This window comes from Agelaius phoeniceus, chromosome 6 (genome assembly GCF_051311805.1).
Source record: "Agelaius phoeniceus isolate bAgePho1 chromosome 6, bAgePho1.hap1, whole genome shotgun sequence".
Lineage (NCBI taxonomy): Eukaryota > Metazoa > Chordata > Aves > Passeriformes > Icteridae > Agelaius > Agelaius phoeniceus.
Window position 1 is genome coordinate 24,967,404 of NC_135270.1, and position 23,922 is coordinate 24,991,325.

The 23,922-nt window shown below is 40.1% G+C and overlaps 1 protein-coding gene across 1 annotated transcript in view; it reads right to left on the bottom strand.

Moving 5' to 3' along the window:
- CSTPP1 (centriolar satellite-associated tubulin polyglutamylase complex regulator 1) overlaps positions 1–23,922 on the bottom strand; it is a 79,821-nt gene that overhangs the window by 8,203 nt on the left and 47,696 nt on the right. Inside the window, exons 4-5 of the mRNA XM_054634913.2 lie at positions 6,365–6,449; positions 1,332–1,417 (exon numbers count right to left, since the gene is read on the bottom strand). Of these exons, the coding sequence (XP_054490888.1) occupies positions 1,332–1,417; positions 6,365–6,449 (171 nt within the window). The remainder of the gene's footprint in view (positions 1–1,331; positions 1,418–6,364; positions 6,450–23,922) is intronic.

Below are 23,922 nucleotides of genomic sequence, written 5' to 3' on the forward strand. Positions count from 1 at the left end.
CAGACTCCTAACTGCTAGAAAGATGGGAACTCACAGGTTAGATCAGATCAGAAGGCCACCCAAGTTTACTCTCTGACCACAGATTATGCTCACAACAGCTTCTAGCCGGTGTTTATGTGCATCCAAACCTGGCCCGTTTTGCCTGGTCAAGGCCAATTGTGAGCTACGTCCATCAGAGGGAGCCATTTCAGTGTGAGTGCACAGAAATCCATGAGCTTTATGTTAAAAAGTGCTGTGTGCCAGGAGATGAGGAAGCGGCACACCAGCCGGTGCTTGGGAGCACATCTAATTTCTATTCGCCCTCTTTTTGTCCTGAATGAGATTCTCGTTCCTCAGTCCCAATTTAGAGGGGCTAGGGCAACAGGACAATGTATTTTAAAGCAGTCTCCCCATAGAGGACAAGCACCTGAATGCTCATCCAAGTTTCTCCACCTTGTCTCCTGAAGTTTAAAAATACCTGGGGATTTTAGAGATGTATATGTGTGGGTGAGCATGAGGAAATACACACACACAAACCAGTATTATTTGATTTGTACTTTTCCTGCCAAGACTTTTAGAAGTATCCTATCTAGTTAAAACTAAGACTGAGGAAGTGGGATAGAATACAATAAATATCCAACAATGTGAAGACTATTCATATGGATTATCTGTTCCTTTTGCTTTCCAACTAGGGAGTCTCAAATAAAAAAAAAAAAAAAAAAGAGGTGGTTCTTCACAGGACAGGTGTGAAACCTGTGCAATTCTTTGTCAAAAGGTGTGGAGGTTACAATTTTATGTGATTTCAAGGGGAGGCTAGAGAAGTTCTTAGGAGTGGAGTCCACTGAGGGTCCCTAAACCCATGGGAATTATACCCAGTTTAGAAACTCTCTGACTGAAACCATAGTTGAGCAAATATTAAGGGGAAGAATTATATCCATTTGTCCAGCTGCTTTTCCTTTAAAGGCACCAGCTGGTAGGCTTTTCCTATGTTGTATCCAGCAGGATTGAATATTTGCCTTAAAGAAAGGGAAAAAATGTTCCTAGTAAAAGCTAATTGTTAGCTGTTAACATAGTCTAGATAAAGCTGGAAATTCATGTCTCAAGGCCAAGACAAATAAATTCATCAGACATAGCAGTTGCGGGTGTGTCGTTATTCACAACAATTTGGCATCTCCTCATTAAGTCTCCTAATCTCTTGACATCTGTGATGCTTTTCATCAGTAGAGTCCATTAGCTATATATTTTCTTTAAAAAAAACATATCCTTTCAAATTTCAAAAAAGTGCAAAGATTGGGAAGCTGTAAAGTTGTAATTCTACAAGGGGGAGAAGTCAACAGGTTCTCAGAATTTACCTGAGTAGTAGAACTGGATCTGGAAAGCAAAGAGGAAATCAGAAAAAGACATCAGGCAATCCATTGCATCATCCATCAGCACAATCCTATGATAAGAGAGAAACAGTTTAGCATTTACAAAAAAACTAAAGTCTGTAACCAGGAACCCCAGACCTTGAGAAAGTGCAGCCAAGGAACTATGGGCAACTGAGGATTGCTAGTGGCCCAGTATAAGAAGTTAGGAGAGAGAAATGGGAGCACCCATTGCTGCATGGATGTGGATGCCCTAATATCAATTGAAGGCAGCCTAAGAACCTGAAGCAAGGAGAAGATCCTTAATGTCAGTCACACACTTCAGCTACAGTGTGAACAGAGCAGTGTGACATTCAAAGCCTGGTGGACATGATGGAACAAACAGTGGTACAAAAACTGCAAGGCTGGTTCACATGGTTATACAGAATTGTAAAATGTCCTGAGTTGGAAGGGATCAACAAGGATCATCAAAGTCCAGCTTCTGACTAAATGTGACTACAGACAGGACAGTTACACAAGTAGTAAACTGGTGTAAGCAGAATGAGACTCATGCTATTCCTCTGTATATCAGACTTCATCAAACCGGGACATATTTCAGATTCATAAAGGTCACAACAGTTGCAATTCACCATCTATACTCAAACAAACTCTACTTGACTACAGAGTAAATAACATTGCACCAACATTCAGCTTCCTAACTGCACTTTGTGAACATCCTATCCTCGCTTCCTGATGAAAGAATCAGTCTCTTTTCATAATAGGTCTATTATTTGACTATCAAGTCAAATATCATGGCAACTGAAGACTTCTTGGGCCAGGGACAGTCTTCTCTGTCCCTGCTAAGTCGTTGGTGCATGTAGGGAGCTACATGCATCCCTATTTTGAAGCATATTCAATATGGAAAATACCAGCCACAGGCCATAAACATGAAATATAAGTGATAGCAAAGTCCAGCTCTTCCTTTCAGGGAAAAAACCTGTGGATTTCAGGGCAAAAATGAAAACAAAAACAATACTCTGGTCACTGCCACCACTGCCTAAGGATAAAAAGGTCGGTTGCTGAAGTGGGGAAAATCAAACTCATCTAAACAATGACAGCTTAGACTATAAAACAGAAGAAAATACTCCACTTTGATGGGAAAAAACCCCAGAGTATTAAGGCAATGCTAAAGAAAGGAAATTGGTATCTCTTTTCAAGTGGATCTAGGTCTACTGAACCTGTACAGTCAGCATCTGGCATACTGTGCCATATGGGTATTGCCAGTTCATTACAGCCAAAGTATGGGTCATCCAAAAGGACCCTTTTGAACACAGGGCCAGATGCAATCTGCACATCAAATCCCGCAGCATCAATTGTCTAAACACATTGCTGGAGAAACACTGTTCTGTCTCATGTAAAAGACTTCAGGGAGCTGTGTGGGAGGCTGACCTAGAAGAACATAGGATCTTGCAAGACTTCCCTGCCACTCAGACCAGTTCTGTTCACTGTGGCAAAATCAAACATGTAGAGCAGCTTGAATTAATTATCTCAAAGAAGAAAGACCGGGGCTAAGAGGGTCCCCAGGAGAAAAACCAGTATTTAAAACAAAACCCTTTGAAGATGTCAAAGTGCTTCTGATTTATTTATTACATTCCAGAAGCCTCCTCTCCTCCTGTCTAAAGAAGCAGTAGCTTCAGTTCTTAATTCTCACTAATAAGCATGTTACTGAGATTGTCAGTGGCCACATCAAGGAAATGGCTTTGAAGCTGGCAGGCAGAGCATCTTCATCTCTCAGGCAAAACTGCTCAGCCACTGGCATTTCCAACCACTATTTAAGCACTGGAAATGCAATTGGCCACATCACTGATGAGCTGCACTCCCTCCTTTGAAATGATGGTTTGTCTCCTTGATACCCTCAAAGCACCAAAGCTCTCTTCTCAAAGATGCAGGAAAACAACAGTGGAGTGTGGTTTTACATATTTGTTATGCAGAGAGACAATATTACATCACCTTCCTAACAAGCAACTCATTTCACTTGTTAAATCTAAAACTCTGGTCAATGGCATTGCTCTGCAGCACCAAGTTCCAGTCTCTTACTTAGAGGAGAGCATGAGAAAGTCTGCAGAAGTATGAGAATTTGCTGGACAGTTTTTGCTATTAAAGACAGCAAGGAGCCTCTGAGGAAGCCTGTAGAGCACATATGTGTCAGAGGAGCATCTAAATAGAAGCAGGTGCACTCTGGTGCTGGGTTACTGACTCTGCTTGGCCCAGGGCTTTGCACGCCGGAAATGTTGAGAAGTCTTTAAATCCAATACAATCATTTATGAGGAGATTGACTGCAGCTGGCAATTCCACCACATAGCCAGCTGACTAAGCACTCAAGGAAGTTGAGAGAGCATCATATGCAACATATCTGCACCTCTTCCTTGAAATATCTGGTAAGGAGAAAAACCTAGCTATGGACTGTAACACAGACAGCAGGACCAAAATTGAGGGCAAAATCTGAAAGTATGAGCTGCAACTCAAAAGAGATCCTCAGGTATCTCATATTTCAAGGGATTTTTTTTTTTCTTGTCCAAATTAGAATTCAAATCCTGAGGCCACAGATGTATTAAAAAAGTTAGTGGTTGGCACTCAGTGAATAACGAAAATCAAGGAGGAACTTTGGAAAGGACTGAAGAAAAATGCCTACACTTGAGGCATTCTGGTAGAGGGTACAGTGGTTTTTCAGGGGTCAAGTGGGTTTGGTTGGCAGGAAAGCCTTACTATTGTGCCAATTGAGAAACTTTATGGTCTCCTGATTGTGGTTAAAATCTCAGAAATCCAGACTAGACAGGATGTTCCCAGGATGAACTCTAGACCAGGCAAGTTGAAAGCACTTTTACCATTTTCTGCTACCATTAAAGACACTATCTGTCTTAAAGCCAGGCTGGCTCAAATGAGTTTTCAGAGACTTGGTTTATTTACTGACACATGGAGGCAAAAATAAGCAAAACATGCAAAACATAAAAAACAGTCTGCACTCTTAGGCAATCTTTTAATAATATGAGTACTGAACTGCAAGCCCCAGTTCCATTAGTACTGATCACTGCAACAGTTCCATTAGTACTGATCACACGCCAAATAAAACAGCATAGGAGCTGTGAACTACTGGGCTGTCACTACTCAAATGTGGGCAGTGATTTTCTTGTGTTTCCCTTACAATAGAAAAATCAGTGCTCAGGTACAGATCTTAAAATCATGACAATAAACCAGAAAAAAAATTCCTTTATTTTCTGTCCTGCAATTTCAAGGTTCAGAAAGCCAAAGGTGTCTCTGAAGATCAAAGGTATCTCTGTAGGTTAAAGTCTTTAATCTGCTAATGGCTATAACCATTTGAAAAAAAAAAAAATCCAAGAAATCTCAGAGACACAGATATCCGAGTTCATTTTTTGGGTATGGCTTCTGCACCAGGAACAGGAAAATAGAGCTCTCTGATGTTACATGAATAAAACCTATATTGCTGTAGCCTCCATTCTAATGTTCTGACATATCCTGATCTTAGTCCTATTGTTTGTTATCAGAGCACAGCAACAGCTCCTGCATGAGTGGACTGCACCGTGCTGGGAGAGCATCTCAGTCACGCAGCACTCAGGCTACAGCTATGACTGCCCTCTTCACAGCACTACCAATGCAGGTCCTGCCTGTATCACTGAATGTTCTGGCGACTCCGGCTGCTACTTTATTTAATTCTTTTCAGAAGAAAATTAGCAACAATTGGGGTGTGCAGACTGAAGAAGGAACAATGTCTCCAGGTTTGCATGTGACACTGGTGTTTTGCAAAGACTAGGTCAACTGGTGCTGTAAGAAAGTCTGTAGAGCTCACCCTTCTAACAGGCAGAGACCATGGAGGACAATGGGAAGTGTAGACCAGAAAAAGGACAAGAGCAACAGTTGTAAGCAAAGAGAAAAATGGTTTAGAAATATGACAAGTTTTATTAAAATTGTTCAATTAGATTAGCTTGTTACAGAGCTAGCAATGAGCAAGTAAATCTGTAGCCAGCCAAAAGCAGGAGTAAGGTCACCCCCACCTGAGCCTGTGTGCCTCTAACAGAGATCTCATATCTCTCCAACACCTGCTCCCAAAGCCAGCTTGTCCATCTCTACAACACATGCACAACAGTGCAGCAGGCCCCTGAATGGGGCCTCTAGTTTACAGCAGCCTTGTGGACTGAATTCCTTGACGCAAACATCACAACATGTGTAGATATGCTGAAGTCTCCTTCATTGCATGCACCATCACAAATTCCTGCTCAGTTCAGCTGGAGCCCTATGAAATACACACCAGCACATGGGACTGGTGCTTGTGTACCTCCATGAAAGGAAGCAGCAGATATATCTCTGCTACAGGGTTAGTGTTCTTTCTTAGTCTGGCACTGGGTGACAAGCAACTGAACAGATGTGTGTACCTTATTACATTTTCCATATCAGATAGTTAATAATCAGCTGCCCGGGCTGGACTGGAATCAGCAAGCACCATCAGTAAAATACTCCATATCACATTATCAACGCCCTGAGCCAGCTATCTGCTTTTTGCCTTGTCTAGATTAAAATAAAATTTCAAACAGATTAGCTGCCTTGTTCTTACCAAACATACTTTAAAACACTGGCAATCTTTCAGAGGTTAGTGTGTTTAAATGTTATCAACCATAGAAGCTGGGGCAAGGGGGAACACATTTTAGAATGGTAAACAGTATTTGAAATAGAGTTTAAAAAACATGTCAGTTAAAAACATATTGGCTAACATTCTTTTATCTGCATCTCATCTCAACACAGAGCCAACAGCAGCATTCTGCATTGATATTTCAGCCTTTGTATATCTTAAATATATACTCTTTCACATTGTTAAAGAAACACCCTGTTCTTAACCTCAAAAGACGGTGTCTCTTTTCCCCAAAACCTTAAAAGCTGAAGGTTCCTATCCCTACCTTTACTCACAGGTCTAGTTCCTAAGTCCATGCATGTAGGATTAATCTTGCCTTTAAAGAGAGATGAGGACCCACCTTGCTGCTTTCTGAGTGAGCTCCATTGGGAAGTCAGGGCAGAGCAACTGCAGCAGGCAGTGGTATTCCTGTGCTGTCAGCAAATCTGCAGGAAAAGAGAGGTGAGAACATTGTAAGACTTTTATAGACTGTTCCCTCCCCTTGCTGCCTCTCTAGGAAAAAAGCCTCATATTCCCTTTACTCCCAATTCAAGTAGTCTGAGTACTAAAGACAGTATAACTGTTCCCTAGATTTTCAGAGCTGAACTCTTTAGATGGAGATCCAGCACCATCTGAAAGAGGCCTGATGAAGGGAAAATCCTATTGTACAGGCTCCTGCAGAGAAACTGGTAACAGGTAGTGAGTGATTCGGTGTGAAAAAGGGGTAACCAAAACAGGGCAGTTTCAAGTGAGAACACAGTTTGGTTTTACTTGAATATAACCATGTGGAAAAAGGAATAATTTCAAAGTTGCTTAAATTTGCTGAAATTCACTGGCATGGTGACATTCCCCACAATACACTTGAAAATCATCCACAGAACATCTGGCAGCAGTAACAAAGGCAAACAAGGTTTTTTGGTTGTGTGTGGAAGGCTACAGAGTATAAACCACAGACGTTATTACTTTGGCATTCAGTAAGGCAGCTGGATGGTCTCTTTTGGAATAATGTGTACAAATCTGGTCACTGTATTATAGGAAGCACAGAACAAAGATCCAAAACACACAAGAAAACCAGTCAAATGATTCATGTTTTAGAGAGCAGCTTTGTGAAAGACTGGTCAAGAAGGAACTCTGTGGCTCAGCAGAAGGAGTCTAAAAGAGGTTACTCTTGGGGAAGCTTAGGGATCCCAAGGGAATGGAAACATCCTGATGTCAAAAAGCCCTACATGATTGTATGTTCACAGTCCAAAAGGCTGTGGACTGGAGCTAAGAAGAAGACTAGCTGAACAGCAGCAATTTTGCAGTACTTCTATATACAGAATAATGCAAAGTATGGAAGAAAGAGCCAGAGGTGGAAGTAGAGCCAAGCAGTAGTGAGGGAGAGGATCTCAAGGGCACTGACAGCAGGACTGAGGTACAGAGCATACGTTCTTTTGCCACAAACACGTTTGTGACAGTGTTCACAGGGGTTTTCAGGATGAGGGAAGAGACGTAGATCTGACTCCATATTTCAGAAGGCTTGATTTATTATTTTATGATATATCTATTACATTATAACTATAATAAAAAGAATAGAAGGAAGAGTTTTATCTCAGAAGGCTAGCTAAGCTAAGAATAGAATAGAAAAGAATGATAACAAAGGCAGCTGGCTCGGACAGAGAGAGAGAGCCAGCTCTGCCGTGACTGGTCACTAAATCCAAATATCCACACGAGACCAATCATGGATCCACCTGTTGCATTCCACAGCAGCAGATAACCATTGTTTACATTTTGTTCCTGGAGCCTCTCAGCTTCTCAGGAAGAAAAAATCCTAAGAAAGGATTTTCATAAAAAGATGTCTGCGACACACGTTAGTCTTCATTAGGCTCTTATCCAAATAATTAACCTTGTTTCAGATGAGAGCCACAACTTAGAATCACAGAATCAGCAAGGTCCAACCATTAACCAACACTGCCAAGTCCACCACTGAACCACACCCTAAGCATCACATCTACATGTTTTTTGAACATTTCCAAGGATGGTGATTCCATCACTTCCCTGGGAGGGAAGGGGGGTAGGGGGAAGCATTCCAATGCTTGACCACACTTTCAGGAAAGGAATTTTTCCTAATATCCAATCGAAACTTTCCCTGGTGCAACTGGAGACCATTTTCTCTAACCTTGTAACTTGGAAGGAGAGACTGCCCCTAGCTCTCTACAACCTCTTTTCAGGTGAATGTAGAGAGCAATAAGGTTTCCCCTGAGCCTCCTTTTCTCCAGGCTAAACAACACCAGCTCCCTCAGCTATTTCTCCTAAAATCTGTGCTCCAGACCCTTCACCAGCCCCACTGCCCTTCTCTGGACACATGCCAGCACCTCAATGTCTTTCTTGCAGTGAGGGGCCCAAAACTGGACGCAGGGTTCAAGCTGTGGCCTCACCACTGCTGAGTACAGGGGAACAATCACTGCCCTGGTCCTGCTGGCCACACTACTGCTGATACAGGCCAGGATGTCATTGGCCTTCTTGGCCACCTGGGCTGCTATTCAGAAAGACCTCAACAGGTGGAAGAGATGGGAAGAGAGGAACCAACTGAAATTTAACAAAGGCACGTGCAGGGTCCTGCACCTGGGAAAGAACAACCCCATGCACCAGCACAGGCTGAGGGCTGACCTGCTGGAAAGCAACTCTGTGATGAAGGACCTGGGGGTCCTGATGGACAACAAGCTGTCCCTGAGCCAGCAGTGCCCCTGTGGCCAAGAAGGCCAATGGTATCCTGGGGTGTACTAGGAAGAGCACTGCCAGCAGGTCCAGGGAGGTGATCCTGCCCCTCTACTTAGCCCTGGTGAGGCCACATGGGAAGCACTGTGTCCAGTTCTGAGATCCTCAAGACAAGAGAGACGTGGAACTCCTGCAGCAGGTCCAGTGGAGGGTTATAAGGGTTATTAAGGGTCTGCAGAATCTCTCTTACAAGCACAGGTTGAGTGACTTGGGCCTGCTCACCTTGAGAAGAGACAAGTGAGAGGGGACCTCATCAATATCTGTCAGTATCTGAAGGGAGAGTGTCAAGAGGATGGAGCCAGGCTCTTTTTGATGGTGCCAAGCAGTAGGACAAGAAGCAACAGGCAGAAACAGATGCACAGGAATTTCCACATGGATATGTGGAAGAATTTCTTTATTGGGGGAGTGACCATGCACTAGGTTGTCCAACAAGGTTGTGGAGTCTCTCTCACTGGAGATACTCAAGAACCATCTGGATGCAATCCTGTGTCATGTGCTCTAGGATGAACTTGCTTGAGCAGGAAGGTTGGACCAAATGACCCACTGTGGTCAGTGACCATTCTGTGATTCTGTGATTTTCCACAGGCCCAGCACAGGAAGCAGATTACCAGGAAAACAGAGAACATGGGGCAAATAAAAGCTCTTGTTCAAACAGACCCTTTCTCATAAGTCAACAGGACAGTATGGACCTCTTACTCTTCAAGGAATTCTAAATCTAGCTTTGAATAATGATGGACAATAAATTTCTGATCTTTGCTAAAAAGTCTAGATGTTGGTCTGAAGGAATCACACCAATTGGAAACTTTATGCAATACTCAATTTCTATTTTTGTTTGCTTAAATTAAAATTCCTATTTATGTATCCTAACACCTCTTGCTTGTTATTATTTTTTCTTTCATTTGTCAACAGATCATTATAATAACCCCTTCTTCATACTGTATCTTATTCGATCTACTTAACAGATAACTACATTTATCTTACCCTCTACTTCTTTCACCACTTAGCCCAGTTATATCTGTTCCTCTGCTTTGATCCCTTTTAGACTTCCACAGAGTGGTGTCCAGCAGTATACAAAGCATCCTTCCCACATTCAGAACAGACAGGCTCTAGAAGGATAATCTGCCTGCTTTAATCAGCTACGTCCCTTTTCAATAATTTTGGTTTTTAGTCTCTTTTTTCCCTGAAGGTAAAGGAGTTTGAGGTTGTGTTTTTGGAGTTTTTTTTAAGAATGAGGTTTCCAAAGAAAGTTGCACTTTTTTCTCAGTCCCTGTCTGACTGAGAGACAAAATCAGCTTGAGAAGATAACTAGGCCCTAAGAGAGCATTAGTTGTGAGGCATAAAAAGAGATTTCTCACTTGGCAGAAATAACATAGTTCAAAAACTTGTAATAATTCAGGCTGTCTTTTTCTTCTCTGTCTTCTTACCAAGTCACAGCATTATCCTTTCACCTCCACCATAAAACAACAAAACAATATAGAATAAAAGCAGAAGTCTGATCAGAAAGAATTTGGGAAAGGGTGGCAGAGATCCACCGCAAACCAGCATGTTAGAGAATGAAGTTTGTTGTCAATAAAAGTGGAATTAATTACAGTTTCAATCTTTGGGCAAATGGTCCATTTAGACTAGAAACTGCCCATAAAGTTGAAGTGGTGCAGAGAAGTTCCTGCTCTAAAGAAACACTTTGTTTCTAATGCCTGGGGAAATGGCACCAAATTATTCAGTGAAGCACACAGGCAGACTTATTTAGGCTGTAACACAACTCAGCCTGTAGACACCCCAGGCGCCTGACCAACAAATCATACCAATTTTTCAGGCTATAGTTGGGTACCTTTTATACAGGAAGTGGGATCACCACAGACCTTAGGAGGTGTCTTCAGTTTACTCTGATCACAGTTTTCCTATGCCCTACAGCAAGGTCAGTGAAGACCATGCAGAAAATTACATTTGCCCATGTACCACATTGTTTGCCAAGAGCTGCTGGGAATAAACAAGGGCAGTTTTGGTGCATGACCACGTTGCTCCTTCCTGTCTCCAGGCCACAGCTGAGTAAATAGAGCTCAATGTTGCATGATGAAGAAAGAAAGAAAAGAAGGAAGGTACCAGTCAGAATGAGTGAAAACTAGAATCCACAACTGCCACTTTGGTTGCTACCACAAATTACTGCATCTCAAGTTCCAGTAACAAATGAAGCAAATCATGGAGTGTTTAAATCTGACCCCACAGCACAGGGCAGTGAGATACACACACACTACCATGCCCCTGCAGTGGAACAAACTTTCTCATAACCATATGCTTAAGGATGGAGATTGCAGTCTCCATGTTAATCATGTTCATTTACAGCTGAACTAACACTTCACTCTTCTACTAAAAAAGAGCTAATAACAAATTCCAAAGTCAATTTAAACAACAGCTCACTAAGAAGGAGCTTAACAGGAAGTACTTTGACAGTTCAGCATAATTTTTGCTCTACTAGACTTCACATTCTTGACTAGCTTGTACTGGTACTGAGACCATGCCACCAGCAAAATCCTAACACTTTCCTAAAGACTGGATTTCCTGTGAGTAGTTTATTGTCTTTTAGTGCCTGAGGCAGACTGTTTCTCACATTTCAGAGATACAGAGGAGAAAGAATTTTGTCCATGTGGTACAGTCTAAGAAGGTACCATTTTCTGGATAAAAATGGCCTACCTTGAGAAACATGGAGGCAGCTGCTTTGTACTTCCCTGGCTTTTAAAGCACATATTAAACCTGTTTCTGGTTTGTATGTGGCTAACAGATGGCACACAACCTCACTCACACCTGGAGTGATGCAAACTCCAGGAATACTAAATGATGTGTTAATGCTGCTGTCAGTGTTGTGTGTGAGTGTAGACACACCTGAATGATCTTAAAACCAGTTATCTTCCATAGTGACAGCAGCCTAGACATAGAAGCCTGCAGCTCAGTGAAGGCTGTAAAATCTACCCAGGAAGCCAATAAATATTTAGGACTTAGCCTGAATTGCAGTCATTGCTGCTGTATCTAGGCTGCTTTTAACACAAAAAGTAGCTATCTACAACGTTGTCACAACATTGTGACAGCTATAAAAATGCCCAAAGCAGTAGGAGAATACTTACTGCAGCTGGTGTATGAAATCTGCCCCAAAAAGTCACATTATTAGCTTCCCAGAAACACAAGGATTGCCTTGATGAATATACATTAAAGTTCCCTATTCCCATAATTTTTATGTACAACCAGTATCCAAGCAGACTGGAGCCCTGAGCAATGTAGCTGTCCCCTTTGAATTATGGTAGGACACACAATTTCCACAGGTTGTTTTTCTACCACAGTCATGAAGTCATTCAAGAGTCATAAAGGCATAGAGCTGTAAATCAGTCTCCTGCAAATATAACAGAGAACAGCCTATTTTATTTTTTTTTAAGAGTTGGAAGAGTATTTGCTGGCCTTTAGTTTTTTAGTGTTTCTGCTTTAAGTACCAAATATTTAGGATTCTCCCTATATCCATGAAGGATTGTAACATTGTAGAAAACAACAAAAAACCCAAAAGCCCCCCAAAATAAAAGTCTACGTGTTCTCGTGCTGTCTACAGGAACTACAATTTCACAAAAAAGTGAACATAAACATGAGCATTGATAGTACTGCAACTTCACAAGTATCATCTGGCTAGTAGGCTAAACCCTGCATGTGCCTTTTTCACATGACCTACGGCCTAATTTCCTCCATACATCTACTGCTAATAACAAGCAAAAAGCCAAGAATTCTAGGGAAATTAATCCATGGATAAGACTGAACATATTCATGTAAGACATGTACAGCAAGATTAATTTTGTTCTTGAAGTGTACAGACAGCTTCTACAATCATTAAATCATAGTCCAAGGAGTGTAGGAGAATCAGAAGAAAACTAAGAGAGATTCACTTATTACTTTTAAGCAATAGGAAAATGCTCTAAAAGCCAAAGATTAATGCCAGGTTAGATAAAAGAACCAATTTATTCTTTTTAAAGGAAGATTTTCTAGTGAATAGTTTAAAGAAGATAATGGTAAAATCTAATGGTAAAATGGTATCATGGATCAACATACGAATCTGTTCTTTACATGGAGTCTTCAGCATAAGTGGCTTTTAATACTGTGGCTTTGTACCAAGGTCTGGCATATATTATTTCTATATTTTATACATTTCATAAATTACTAGCATGTATTTTCTTATTTTAACAACTGGATGCATTCACTCTGTCTTCCTGATGATGAAGTTCAACATGCACCTAAGCCAAACTAAACTTTTACTCCTGCTGAAAGGGACAGGCCCATTCCTCTTTCTCCTTTCCCATCACTTGCTGGTGGCCACATGGCTCTGAACCACCCCTCATACCAGCTCTGCCACTCAGCACACCTCTTGCTGAGAAAACTCAACTTTTCCCCTGGGCTAGTGAATTGCACTGGCTCTCAGAAATATGTGATGAAAGCTCATGCAAAGCAAGCTGTGGAAGAGCACAGCCAGGTGCAGGGAAGAGGGAAGGAGGTGGATAAGGACAGCAGATTCATTCCTCCTCAGCAGAGAAAAACTGTTAGATAGGCTTAAGTAGTTCCCTGCTTAAGACATTTTAATCCTTAAAGTCCAAGATGTGTGCAAGGCAATGTCCTAAGATTAGAGATCCTCCTAATCAAAAGCAGATTCAGCTTTACCTGCTGTACTTGCACCCTGCCTGCTGAGATGGTTTGTGAACACTCTGGTATCAGACACATTCAAGATAGAACTTCTGGCATCCTTACTAAACATGCAGGCAGATGAATTCAGGTTACTCACAAACCTATTCTTTCCACTGATACTGTTTAGGTCCTCCCATAATGGGGTCCCAGGACACCCTCAGGAAAGGACCCCAGAAGCCTTTGTGTCTGACGTGACATGACAGCAGAAACAGACAGGGTAACTGAAGAATGCAGAATAACTACAGTTTGGCTCAGATAGAAAGGTACCTTCAGCAACTGGCTGCACCCTGGATTGCCTCTCCTAACCAGTGAGAATACAAGCAAAATCCTGCCAGACATAAGGGAAGGGAGCTGCTGCAGGTGAGCAGTCTTCACAAACAAGATGTTTTGCACTCTACAAAAGGCACATGACTGCAAAAAGCAGACTTAGGTGACCCCTGTTGACAACAGATAAAAACAGCCAGTTTATGATGTGAAAAAACAAAGAGTGAAAGAGATTTATGAGATTTGCCTGGAACAATCTGTCTGACTCAGGACGAATATAGTGGAGAGCTAAGCAGACTGACCTAAAAAGATTTGTTGGGGGACTGTTGCAAGAGAGAACAAGGAGAGAGGATTAGCATTGTGACTGAGCAGAAAGCCAGTTTTTAAGTACTTGGGTAAGAAGGAAAAGATTCAGCTGCAGCTGATATGAAGAATTAAGTAATTTGTTCTGGAGGTAGCCTGGACAGTTCATATGAACTGAGAAATGGGTCCATTATGGGCAAAGCTTGTAGCATCCTACTTTGAGCAAGCTAAAAGTTTTTAAAAGAGTTAAATCTTCTCGATGGTGTGATTTTTTTCCTGCACTTTGATCTTGAGCCCTTTTATCAATAAACCACTCACCATATTAACAAAAACAGAAAATGAATTTATACAGAACTGCTCCAATTCTATCCCCAGAATCCAGATTCTTTCTGTTTATACAAATGTTAATCATTCCCTAGTCTCTTTCACATGCCCCATAATTACCCTTTAGTATGAAGTGTTTCATGTGGCAGCATTACTTCAGCTTTGAGTGAATGCTACTCAGGGCACCATGAGCCGTGCCAAAGGTACAGTCCAAGGCTATCATTTGGTGTGCTTATGTGGCTAACATGGCACATCCACAAACTGAAAAATTCAAACTTTCATTAGAAACACGGAGAAAGTTTTCAGCTCTCATGGTTGTAGAAAAAACATTCCAATACTCAAAGAGTTTAACTGATACAGTGTGATATTCCTGAACCCACAGAAAATCTGAAACATGACTAAAGTTTGATCTTTTCCCTTTAGGAACCTAAACACTATACCTAATGCAACACTAAAGACAATGTCAACTCTTTAATTTCTTATTTTAAGTCTAGAGTGGGACTTTGAATGTAGTTTGGGCTTAAAGAATTCAGAGTTCCTAAAGTGCAAGAACAGCAAACAATAAGAAAGGAGAAGCAGCCACAACTTCTGGCAGTATTTCCAGAAGCAGAAAAAGAAGATAGAAGATGACAAACAAAAGAGTCTGGTTTAAATTTTCCAGTACATAGTTGAATACAGGAACCAGATGGTGACTTAAATGGACACCCAATTTTCTCCATGCAATGTTCTTTAACATTTACAAAGATAAATCCATGCATATTCCAAAGCACATATAATCCTAAAGATATGCTCAGCTCATTGAGTATGATCTCTAAGGACATTTAGCTTTCTAAAAAGGAACACAGGCCTAGTTTTGTGGACTATAGTATGAGAATGTATCATGTTTCAGAGGCATAGCAAACCCAGACCAAAACAACACAAGACAGATAAATGGCTTTTAAGACAGATAAACTAGAAAACTAGAAATAAGGTACCATTTCAGAGTGAAATTAATTTATAACTGAAATGTCATAACATTAGACATTTTTTGTATGTGTCCACTATGAAATTATTTTTTCCTTTCACTCTAAGGTTACTAAAGACATAACCAGCCGATCTCCCCAGCTACAGGTGATTTAGCCTGCTTTTATCTTGTTCAACAGCTGACTTTTCCTCACTTTGAGAGGTTTTCAGTCACTTGTGTAGAAAATAATCAATCCAATGCCAGAGCTAATTGGTCTTTTAAACAATAAGGAGAAAACACTCCTGTTGAAGTTCTGGCCATCTGGGGGGCAGACTGCTCAACGACTTGAAACAGGACGCACAGCACTCTTAATAGTGAAGTACAGGAATGCTGGCAACACTTTACTGAAGGAGACCATCAACATTTCCCCAAGCTCCCAAACAGCAGCAGTAATCTTTAGACAAGATGTGGATCAGCCCCTACTCAAGAAAACAAGTTGTCATTAAGCTTAAGATCTTCAAAACAACTGAAGAATTCATGGTTACACATCACGAGATGGGCAGAGTAAATGGGCAGGTGGTATGCAGCTGTATTTCAGTCAATGCAGGACCTTACATATCCTCCCTCGGATATGTACTAGGACTAGTGACAATATGGCCAGTCTTCAATTAGTGTTTGGTATTTCCTTTCTGCTTTGGGAGCCCCAAGAAATACAATTAGCTGGCAGACAGCTTATCTGTGTCATGCACACAGGGTCAGGGAGCAGAGGAAAGCTATGACAGTGACCTAAAAGAAAGAGGAGGTGGAGGATAAGGAGGACACAATGAACTGTGGAAATGCTGAAGATTGCTGTAGCAATGTAAGATCCAAGATTTCCTTGATTTCCAGTTTCTTTCTAGACAATTTTTCCAGGAAACATCAGTGAAAAGTTCCAATGAATCCAGTTCTGATAGAATCAGGTATTTTCAAATATGTGTTCATATGGCACAAGGTGGCCTGTAAAAGCATGAGGTGCAACAGTCAACAATTTTTTCATAACAATGAATAAAACAGGAATGTTTTGGACTTTCCTCTTTTAGTGACTTCTTTGGAAGAAGCATTCAAAGTACAGTGCAGCTGCTACAAGCACCCAATGGAAGAGACACAAATAATTTCAGCATAATTCGTATCATGACTAGGGATAGCCTTGTGTGTCTTTCTGACCCTGCTCCACATCAACTCTTAACTAATTCACTGCAAGGTTTTGAACAGTTAACTGCACCTTTACTAAGAGCTGTCATCACAGCAGGCACTCTGATACTGCTTCTCTGAAACTCATCCATCACGAGCCCAGCCATGAAGGAGACAAGTTCAGGCACGTGAAGAATGGAGAATTCCACATGCCACCAAGGGTGACACTAGTATGCAACTACACAAAGCAGTCAACTCACTGTGGTTGAAACTCAAGAAGCTGGTTGTGATCCACAAAGCACTGAAGGATCTAGAACATCTTTCTCTGTGTACTTTTGTTCACCTGGAACCATTTGACTACCTGACATAAACATGCATCTTCCAAGAACTGAAAGCCACCAGCAGGCCTGGCCATTCTTTGACTTTACTGCATTAATGTTATTAATGTTATTAATGTTATTAATGTTGTAGTGTCTAAAACAAGTCTGAAAGGAAAGGGCATTGTTTTTAGGAGCCTCCAAATCAACAGTTAAAGTCTCTATTCATAAAAATAAATATGGTATCTGGACCTATGCTTGGGCAGTGTTGTTCAGTCATGTAAAATGCTCTTAAACACACCAATATTGACTCTCTTTTATGAGTGTGAAAACTTAAAAAGAAAATGAACCTCAAACAAAGCAAATCTATAAGACAACTGGCTGGAGAAAGGTAATCTGGTTAATGACAAGACTGAAGAAGTCATCATTAGTTATTTAGAAGGAAATGCAGTGGAGCATGTAAGCTTCACAGAGAATGCTTGGAGCCCATTACAATATCAATGAGCTAGATTAATGATTGTAAATGACCACCACTACAGAACTGGTCTGAATACAGAACAGAATGAATGCACTAAGAGAAACCTGAAACAACAAGGCATCCAACTGCCCCTTTTAAGAGTATGCTTTTGGCTAAGGTTCTGTAATGTCCCTTGATTTTAACTCTTACAATACTCTAGTGAGCTATGTGTCCAAAAAATGTAATTTTTTAAGATTGAAAAGAGAGAGAAAAAATGTTAGTTTTCTCTGTATTCCACATGGAGAAATACGTATTTAATAAAAATTTAACATAGATAGTAATTTCTAAAAAGTGAAACAAAGCCTTTTTTTTTTTTTTATGTTTCTTTAAGAAAGTTCTACACTTTTCTATTAATCCTGAAAGTTTTTTATGGACATAATGCATCTTTGTCAAAATTTAACTTAAATGCCACCTATTTTACAGCTAAATAAACTTCCTTGGACCATGTACCATGAACCACAAGTTAAGAATATTTTGCTGGAAGAAAGTTCAGGCAAATGTCCTAAATATTCAAGCATTATGCCCTAACACTGATGCTATGCATATATTATGGTAATCAGAGAAGTGTAAGAAACTAGACAAAAGAGCAAGTTGTTGCAGAAAGAGAAAAGGACACTTTCTTGTTGTTGTACAGTGCTTTCTAGAGGGGAATAAAAGGTCATCTACTGGAAGATAAGTGTAGAGAGGAATCCATTCTGTAATCCTGGCTTGTTAAAACTGAAAACAGAATTCAGTTGTGTAATCTTTTTCAGCCTCATAACGAGGACAGGCTCTTCAAGATCTTTGTAAGGATCTTAATAGCAGGAGCAATAACTTAACTGATTAGTTGTGGGATGATAACTTTGCATAGTGAGCAAATGATTTTTACTAGATATGATATGCAAGTGATTTCTCCTAAAGGATGCATGATCAGATTTCTGTAGAATCCTGGATGGATTGCTGCTGTGATGCAGGCTACTGAGAAGACAACAACAACAACAACAAAAAGAGAAACAACACACCATCTCTAAAAGATGTAGGATTGTCCTTAGTTGGAAGAGAAGATGGCAGTAGTACTAAAACCCCACAGTTACTGCTGACTAACCCATTAATAGCAACAGTTAGTGAGATGGGCCATCCACAGTGAGTAACACTGTATTAACCTCTACTAGCAGCTGGGGCCTCAGCTACATTGCTCTAACACAACTGTACTCTTTGTGGTTTCACTTACATTTTTTGATCTCCCATGCAACAATATCCTGACTGTTCAGCAAAAAAACCATCATGGAAATGCAAGTATGGTAAACCCTAAGAGGAGGAGTGAGATGAAAGCTGCTCTTTAAGCATCTCCAGCCATTGAAGACTTAGAACACACATGTTCCTTTTATTTCCTGCAATATCTGCCCTTTTTTTCCCATTCGAGGTTAAGACTTATGGAGCAAGTCTGAAAATCAGATGGTGCAAATCGTACAGCAATATAGCTGTAAGAAGCACTTCAATATAATCTATTTCAGCATGTGTTCTTGACTCAAAGGAAATGTGCTGCATCTTTCAAAGCAAAGCTTGAAAGCTGAGGTCCTATTCGCTCCCTGCAATTAGAAATATTTCTTAATACTGCCCTGATGGGAAAAAAATTGCTTCCTGGTGTTTCTGCCAAAAGAACTCTATGTCAATTCACTGCATCAGATGTAGCTGTATTTTAGTAGTACTTTATGTGAAGTGGATGGTAGAAAGGGGGATTCTATACGAATGTATTAATTCGTACTCTCACTTTCATGCCACATTTAAAGGTAGCATCCATCCTTTCAGTTGTCTTTCACATGAGTTATCTTCTGTCTGGATCTGTTTCAGGCTTTGCTGTGCCAAGTCCCCGCCTACATGCAGTATGAAGGGCTCCAAAACTAGTAGTGCTAGCTCTTAAGAGAGTCAAGATTAAATGAAATTATTAACACATAGGGGATCCAAAAGGAAAGCAAAAAATATTCCATCTCTAAGAACCCTCAGAGACATTCAGCAGACAAATGCAAGAGACAGTTCCTCAGTTACTTGAAAAATAGAGAAAGTAACTCTGGATTGGAGAGTATGGGCCCATGTGCCAAAACAAGACTTAACTGATCCTGGAATTGAAAACAGGAAGAATAGGGGTCTTTAGGATTCATGCTTGTAGGCAACAAACAATGATGAAGTTCAAGGTTTCTAAATGATCTCCACTAAATGGGATATGTTTGGAAAGTCACTTTGCATGACATGTTTATCAAGGAAAAAAACAAATCTCACTATTTACTTTTGTGCTTTCCTTTTAGGAGGATGTTTTCTGGGGCTTGGTAAAGAACAAACAGATGAATGCCACAAAGGGAAATAGACTGAAAGCCTTTATGTGTACATCTCATTTTCACTTGCAGCTTTGTATACACAGCTGTGACCAGAACAGACTTTTGCTGAATGAGGGACACTCAGTTCTGCAGCCACTGCCACAGCAAAAGGAAGATTATCATTACTTGCTTTGCAGTTAAGGTTTAAAATAACAAATCAGTGAATTATTTGGAAATTTAATTAGCTTTTCTTTGAATTTCTTTTCTTTTTGAACTGCTTGTCTGCATTACTCTAAAGTCTTTCCATAAATACAGTGTGGATTTAAAAGCTTCCAGAGCTAGACAGATTTGATTCTAATTTCAATGTCTGAGTAAAAATGTTACCTATTCTAGATGTTAAAAAGGAAGCACTGAAAATACTTTCCATTATACCAATTAGGAAACAAAAAGAAAACCATCCAACTGCTAGAAGTGTCCTGTATAGCAGGAACATGTGGAGATGCAGGAGCGAATTTGTTGCTGCAGTAATGTGCCTTCAGATGCAAAATAGGAATAGGAACAGAAGAGTTTTGACTAGAAAATGTAAGTACAACATATTCTTCTTCTTTTCAGTATTTTAGTATTTCTAAGTGTGAATACTACTGGTCACCAACATAAGATTAATGATAATGATATATAACCAAACAGTGATGTCTGATTCAAAAATGTCCAAAAGCTGTAAGGAAAAATAAGATTGAATTAAGGAGTAAATTTAAGCAGGCAAAATAGTATCTAGAATGTTTAAGCAGAAAGATAAAAATTTATTATTTTTTAGAAAAGTGACAATGTTCAGCTCAGTGATTGTCATATTTGTCACAGATGAAACACATAGCTGCACACAGGATATCTGGGACCCAGTCACATTTCCTCCCCGGTGTAGGAACACAGGAGAAGAACATAGTGGTCTAATTATTCATGTTTAGCCATTTTATAACATGTTAAAAGTTGATATATAACATTATAAATAGGGATCTGTAATTCTTTTACAAACTTGGCTATCATGGCTTACAAGCATTGATGGAAATAGAAAACATGGCATGAATGAACAATGTAGAGAATTGAAAAGTTATAAAAGGACCAAAATTGATACTATCCCCAGTATCTATAGCAGTTAGAAGACACTAGTACATTCACATGTTTTAGGTAGAAAAGCCACATCACTTTTCTATGCAGAGACTGAAAACAAACAAACCAAACCCTAGAAAACAAAATACTGGCAGCCTCAACTCCCAGAAAGCTAGAAATCCCTTGGAGAAAGGAAATGGTTACCTGACAGGGAAAACCCAGTGATCTGTGATACAAATATAAACTAACATAGCAAAGTGAAATCAGAAAGTGGCTGGAGAAATTCTACATGATCCTCAGGTGGAAGATGACAGTGTACCTTATAAACAAGCCTACATAACATTTGCTTTCAACACTTTTCTCTAGGGAGACTTGGAGAACCTAGCACTGGTATCTCAGAGAGAATGTACATTTCAATCACACCAACTAAAGGATTCTAATTTAGGAAAAGGGACTGCAGAATCAGGAATGCAGCAGACAATAACAAAAACCATAATTGCTTCATCCTGCATCAGGTCTGACACTGAAGAATACCTGATATTATACAAGGAAAGCTCAGAGGTTCAGCCAGTCTGGTAACTGTGACACTGCTTATTTCCCACTGTGCACCCAGCCATACTGGTGTGTTCCACACAGCAGAAGCCTCACCATTTCATAAGATGATGAATGTAGTGCTTTCTTGCTCTGAACATGAACTAGAGCTTAAGTAGAACAATAAGGCAAAGAAACTTGTTTCCTCTTATTTACTTAAGACAGGCACAATTGCCTCCTCTACTCCTAAATTATGTCCCCCAGACTTTTGACTTTGAAAGCAGAAAGCCTTGGGTCAGGAGAGATTCTGCTGTCACAGAATGAAAAAGGAATTAGAGTACCTAATGTATTCAGAGAGCCAGAGCTACATGACTGCCTGTTCAGTATAGAACATCCACAGGACAGGGTCATGCATTTAAGTTAGCTATCCAACACTAGCTAGATCATTCTGTTATGGTTTCTTCATTAATTTGGTTGGGTAGACTATCGCTAAAGCCCAAATTAATCATTATTGCTAACTGAAGGGATGAGAAACAAATGAACTGAATCATCAATGAAGAGATTTAAAAGCAAAGCAAAGCAGACAGTCACTAGTGTTCTGAAAAAACCTCTGTTTATTAAACTGGTTAGTATATTTAAATTTTTAAAATTTAAGGACATATGTGTTTCTATTTCTAGGGTTTTCCTTGTCTGTTCCAAGACAGATCATCCTGTGAAATTGGAGCCCAACATTAGCTGTACAGAAGGAAGGTCTTTAAGTGATAGTACATGATACCACATTTAACAGTGTTCCTGCACCAATCTGCATAATGAGTGGGGGATGAAAAGCAATAGTTTTTCTTCATGTACAGCTCAGTGAGGACAGTTCCAAGCCTGCCACATAAAACTACTTTAATAATGCAATTTAGTGTCTTTGATTTGAGGAACACGCAAAAGAATAAACAACCTATTAATCTAAATTTTCTCCTTTGCCTGAAAGTACAAAGCGGCAAAGAACAAACCTCTTGGCTACATTAAGTGTACTGAAATGCAAAACTGCTTCTTTTCTCACCCTACAGTCACTCAGGAAAAAGAAGGATAGAGAAGAGGGGAAGAAGAGAATAGGCAAGGGAAGCAGAAATGGTTTTAATATAAACTGCTCAGTTAAAACACAGGGTACAACAAATTCTGAAGAAGGGCTTTCAAGTATTGCCACACGAAGGCACTTTAATGCAAGTGGATATGCTCAGAAGATGAGTACTAGAGATAGCACTACTTAGTAAAGAGAAAGAATCCTCAGGCTAACCAGCTCTGAATTGAGCTGGTACTGTCAAGACTAAGGAACCACTGGTAATAGCCTGAACGATGTTTTCAGTGGTTTTGTTTGTTTTGGGAAGCTTCAATACAAAATACAGGTGAACACTTTGATTAATGTTAGTCTCCTAACTGTCTGCAGTGGTGTGTTTTGCTCTGTTATTCTAATGTACTTGCAGTCAGCAGAGGTGCTTTCATTATCCATCCACTAATTTTAACATCTGAAACAGAATTATTCTAGCAACACTGTCAGTCTGACTCAGTCTGAGTCTGCTGTGCTCAAACACTATGAGTGTGGTTGGAGAATATGTTTAGGCATTTGGCTAAGCAGTTTTGGGAAACATTCTTGGTTCCCCTAGAGCCTTTTTCACAGTTTGAGAAGGGTAGAGATATATTAAAGTTGCTTGTCAAAGCAACCTCATTACATCTATGGTCTGAGTAAAACATGCATAGTTTTGTTCATACTCTTTTCTGTATGTAGAGCAAATTATAACATACATCAGAGACTTAAGAAAAAGAATAAAGCTACTTCATTGGCTGTAGTACCAGTGGGCTTTTGGAAAAAATAGAAAAAAATATTCTGTCAACTTTGGGATGAACAGAAGTACAATAAACTGAAAACATGCGGGGACCTATCCATAGAGGATTTAATATCTGTATATCTGTCATTTAAGCATCCATAATATTTTTATATGGAAAGTTCAGGAAAAGACTAGAAATACCTGCAAGCAGGATGTTTTCAGTAAAATCAGTAAACTGTTATGGGAACCAATAAACAAGTCATCTTTGTGCTTTGGCTCCCACTCTTCCACATGCAGTTAAAGCCAGACAAGACAAATTCAACAAGCTGTTGATGGCTTATGCTACAATTGTAAACAAGAGATCTGAAGTTTATATATAATTGTTTTCTGAGGAAGAAAAGTTTGATAGTGTTAAGAGCAGGTCTGGCCTAGCAGGCATTTTATAACACCATCAGACAAAGCTGTAATATAAACATAGATTTTATACAGGGTCTTCTACTGCAAAGGGAAGTCTTATTCTCCCTTACATTTCATTCCCAGTCTCTCCATTATTCCAGCACAGCTGCCTATACAGCCTCATTACAAACAGGACAAATATTAATGAAACTGAAAAAAAATTTCTTTTTTACAGGCTATTTTTAGTTTGGATCAGCTCTGTGCTGTCTTCACCACACAGCCAACTGCACCTCCACAAAGAAAGGAAGAAAATCAGTAGAGAGGAAGGCAAGGAGTACTCCTTCTCTCACCAGTGCCAACCTAACAGTCCTTATCTGGCCACAGGCTTGGTTGTCTTCCTCGGGCAGAAGCAGTTTCCTTGCAAGTCACCTGGCAGCACAGCTGGCCACAGGACTCCCAGGCAAACTCTTTTCTCCACAGT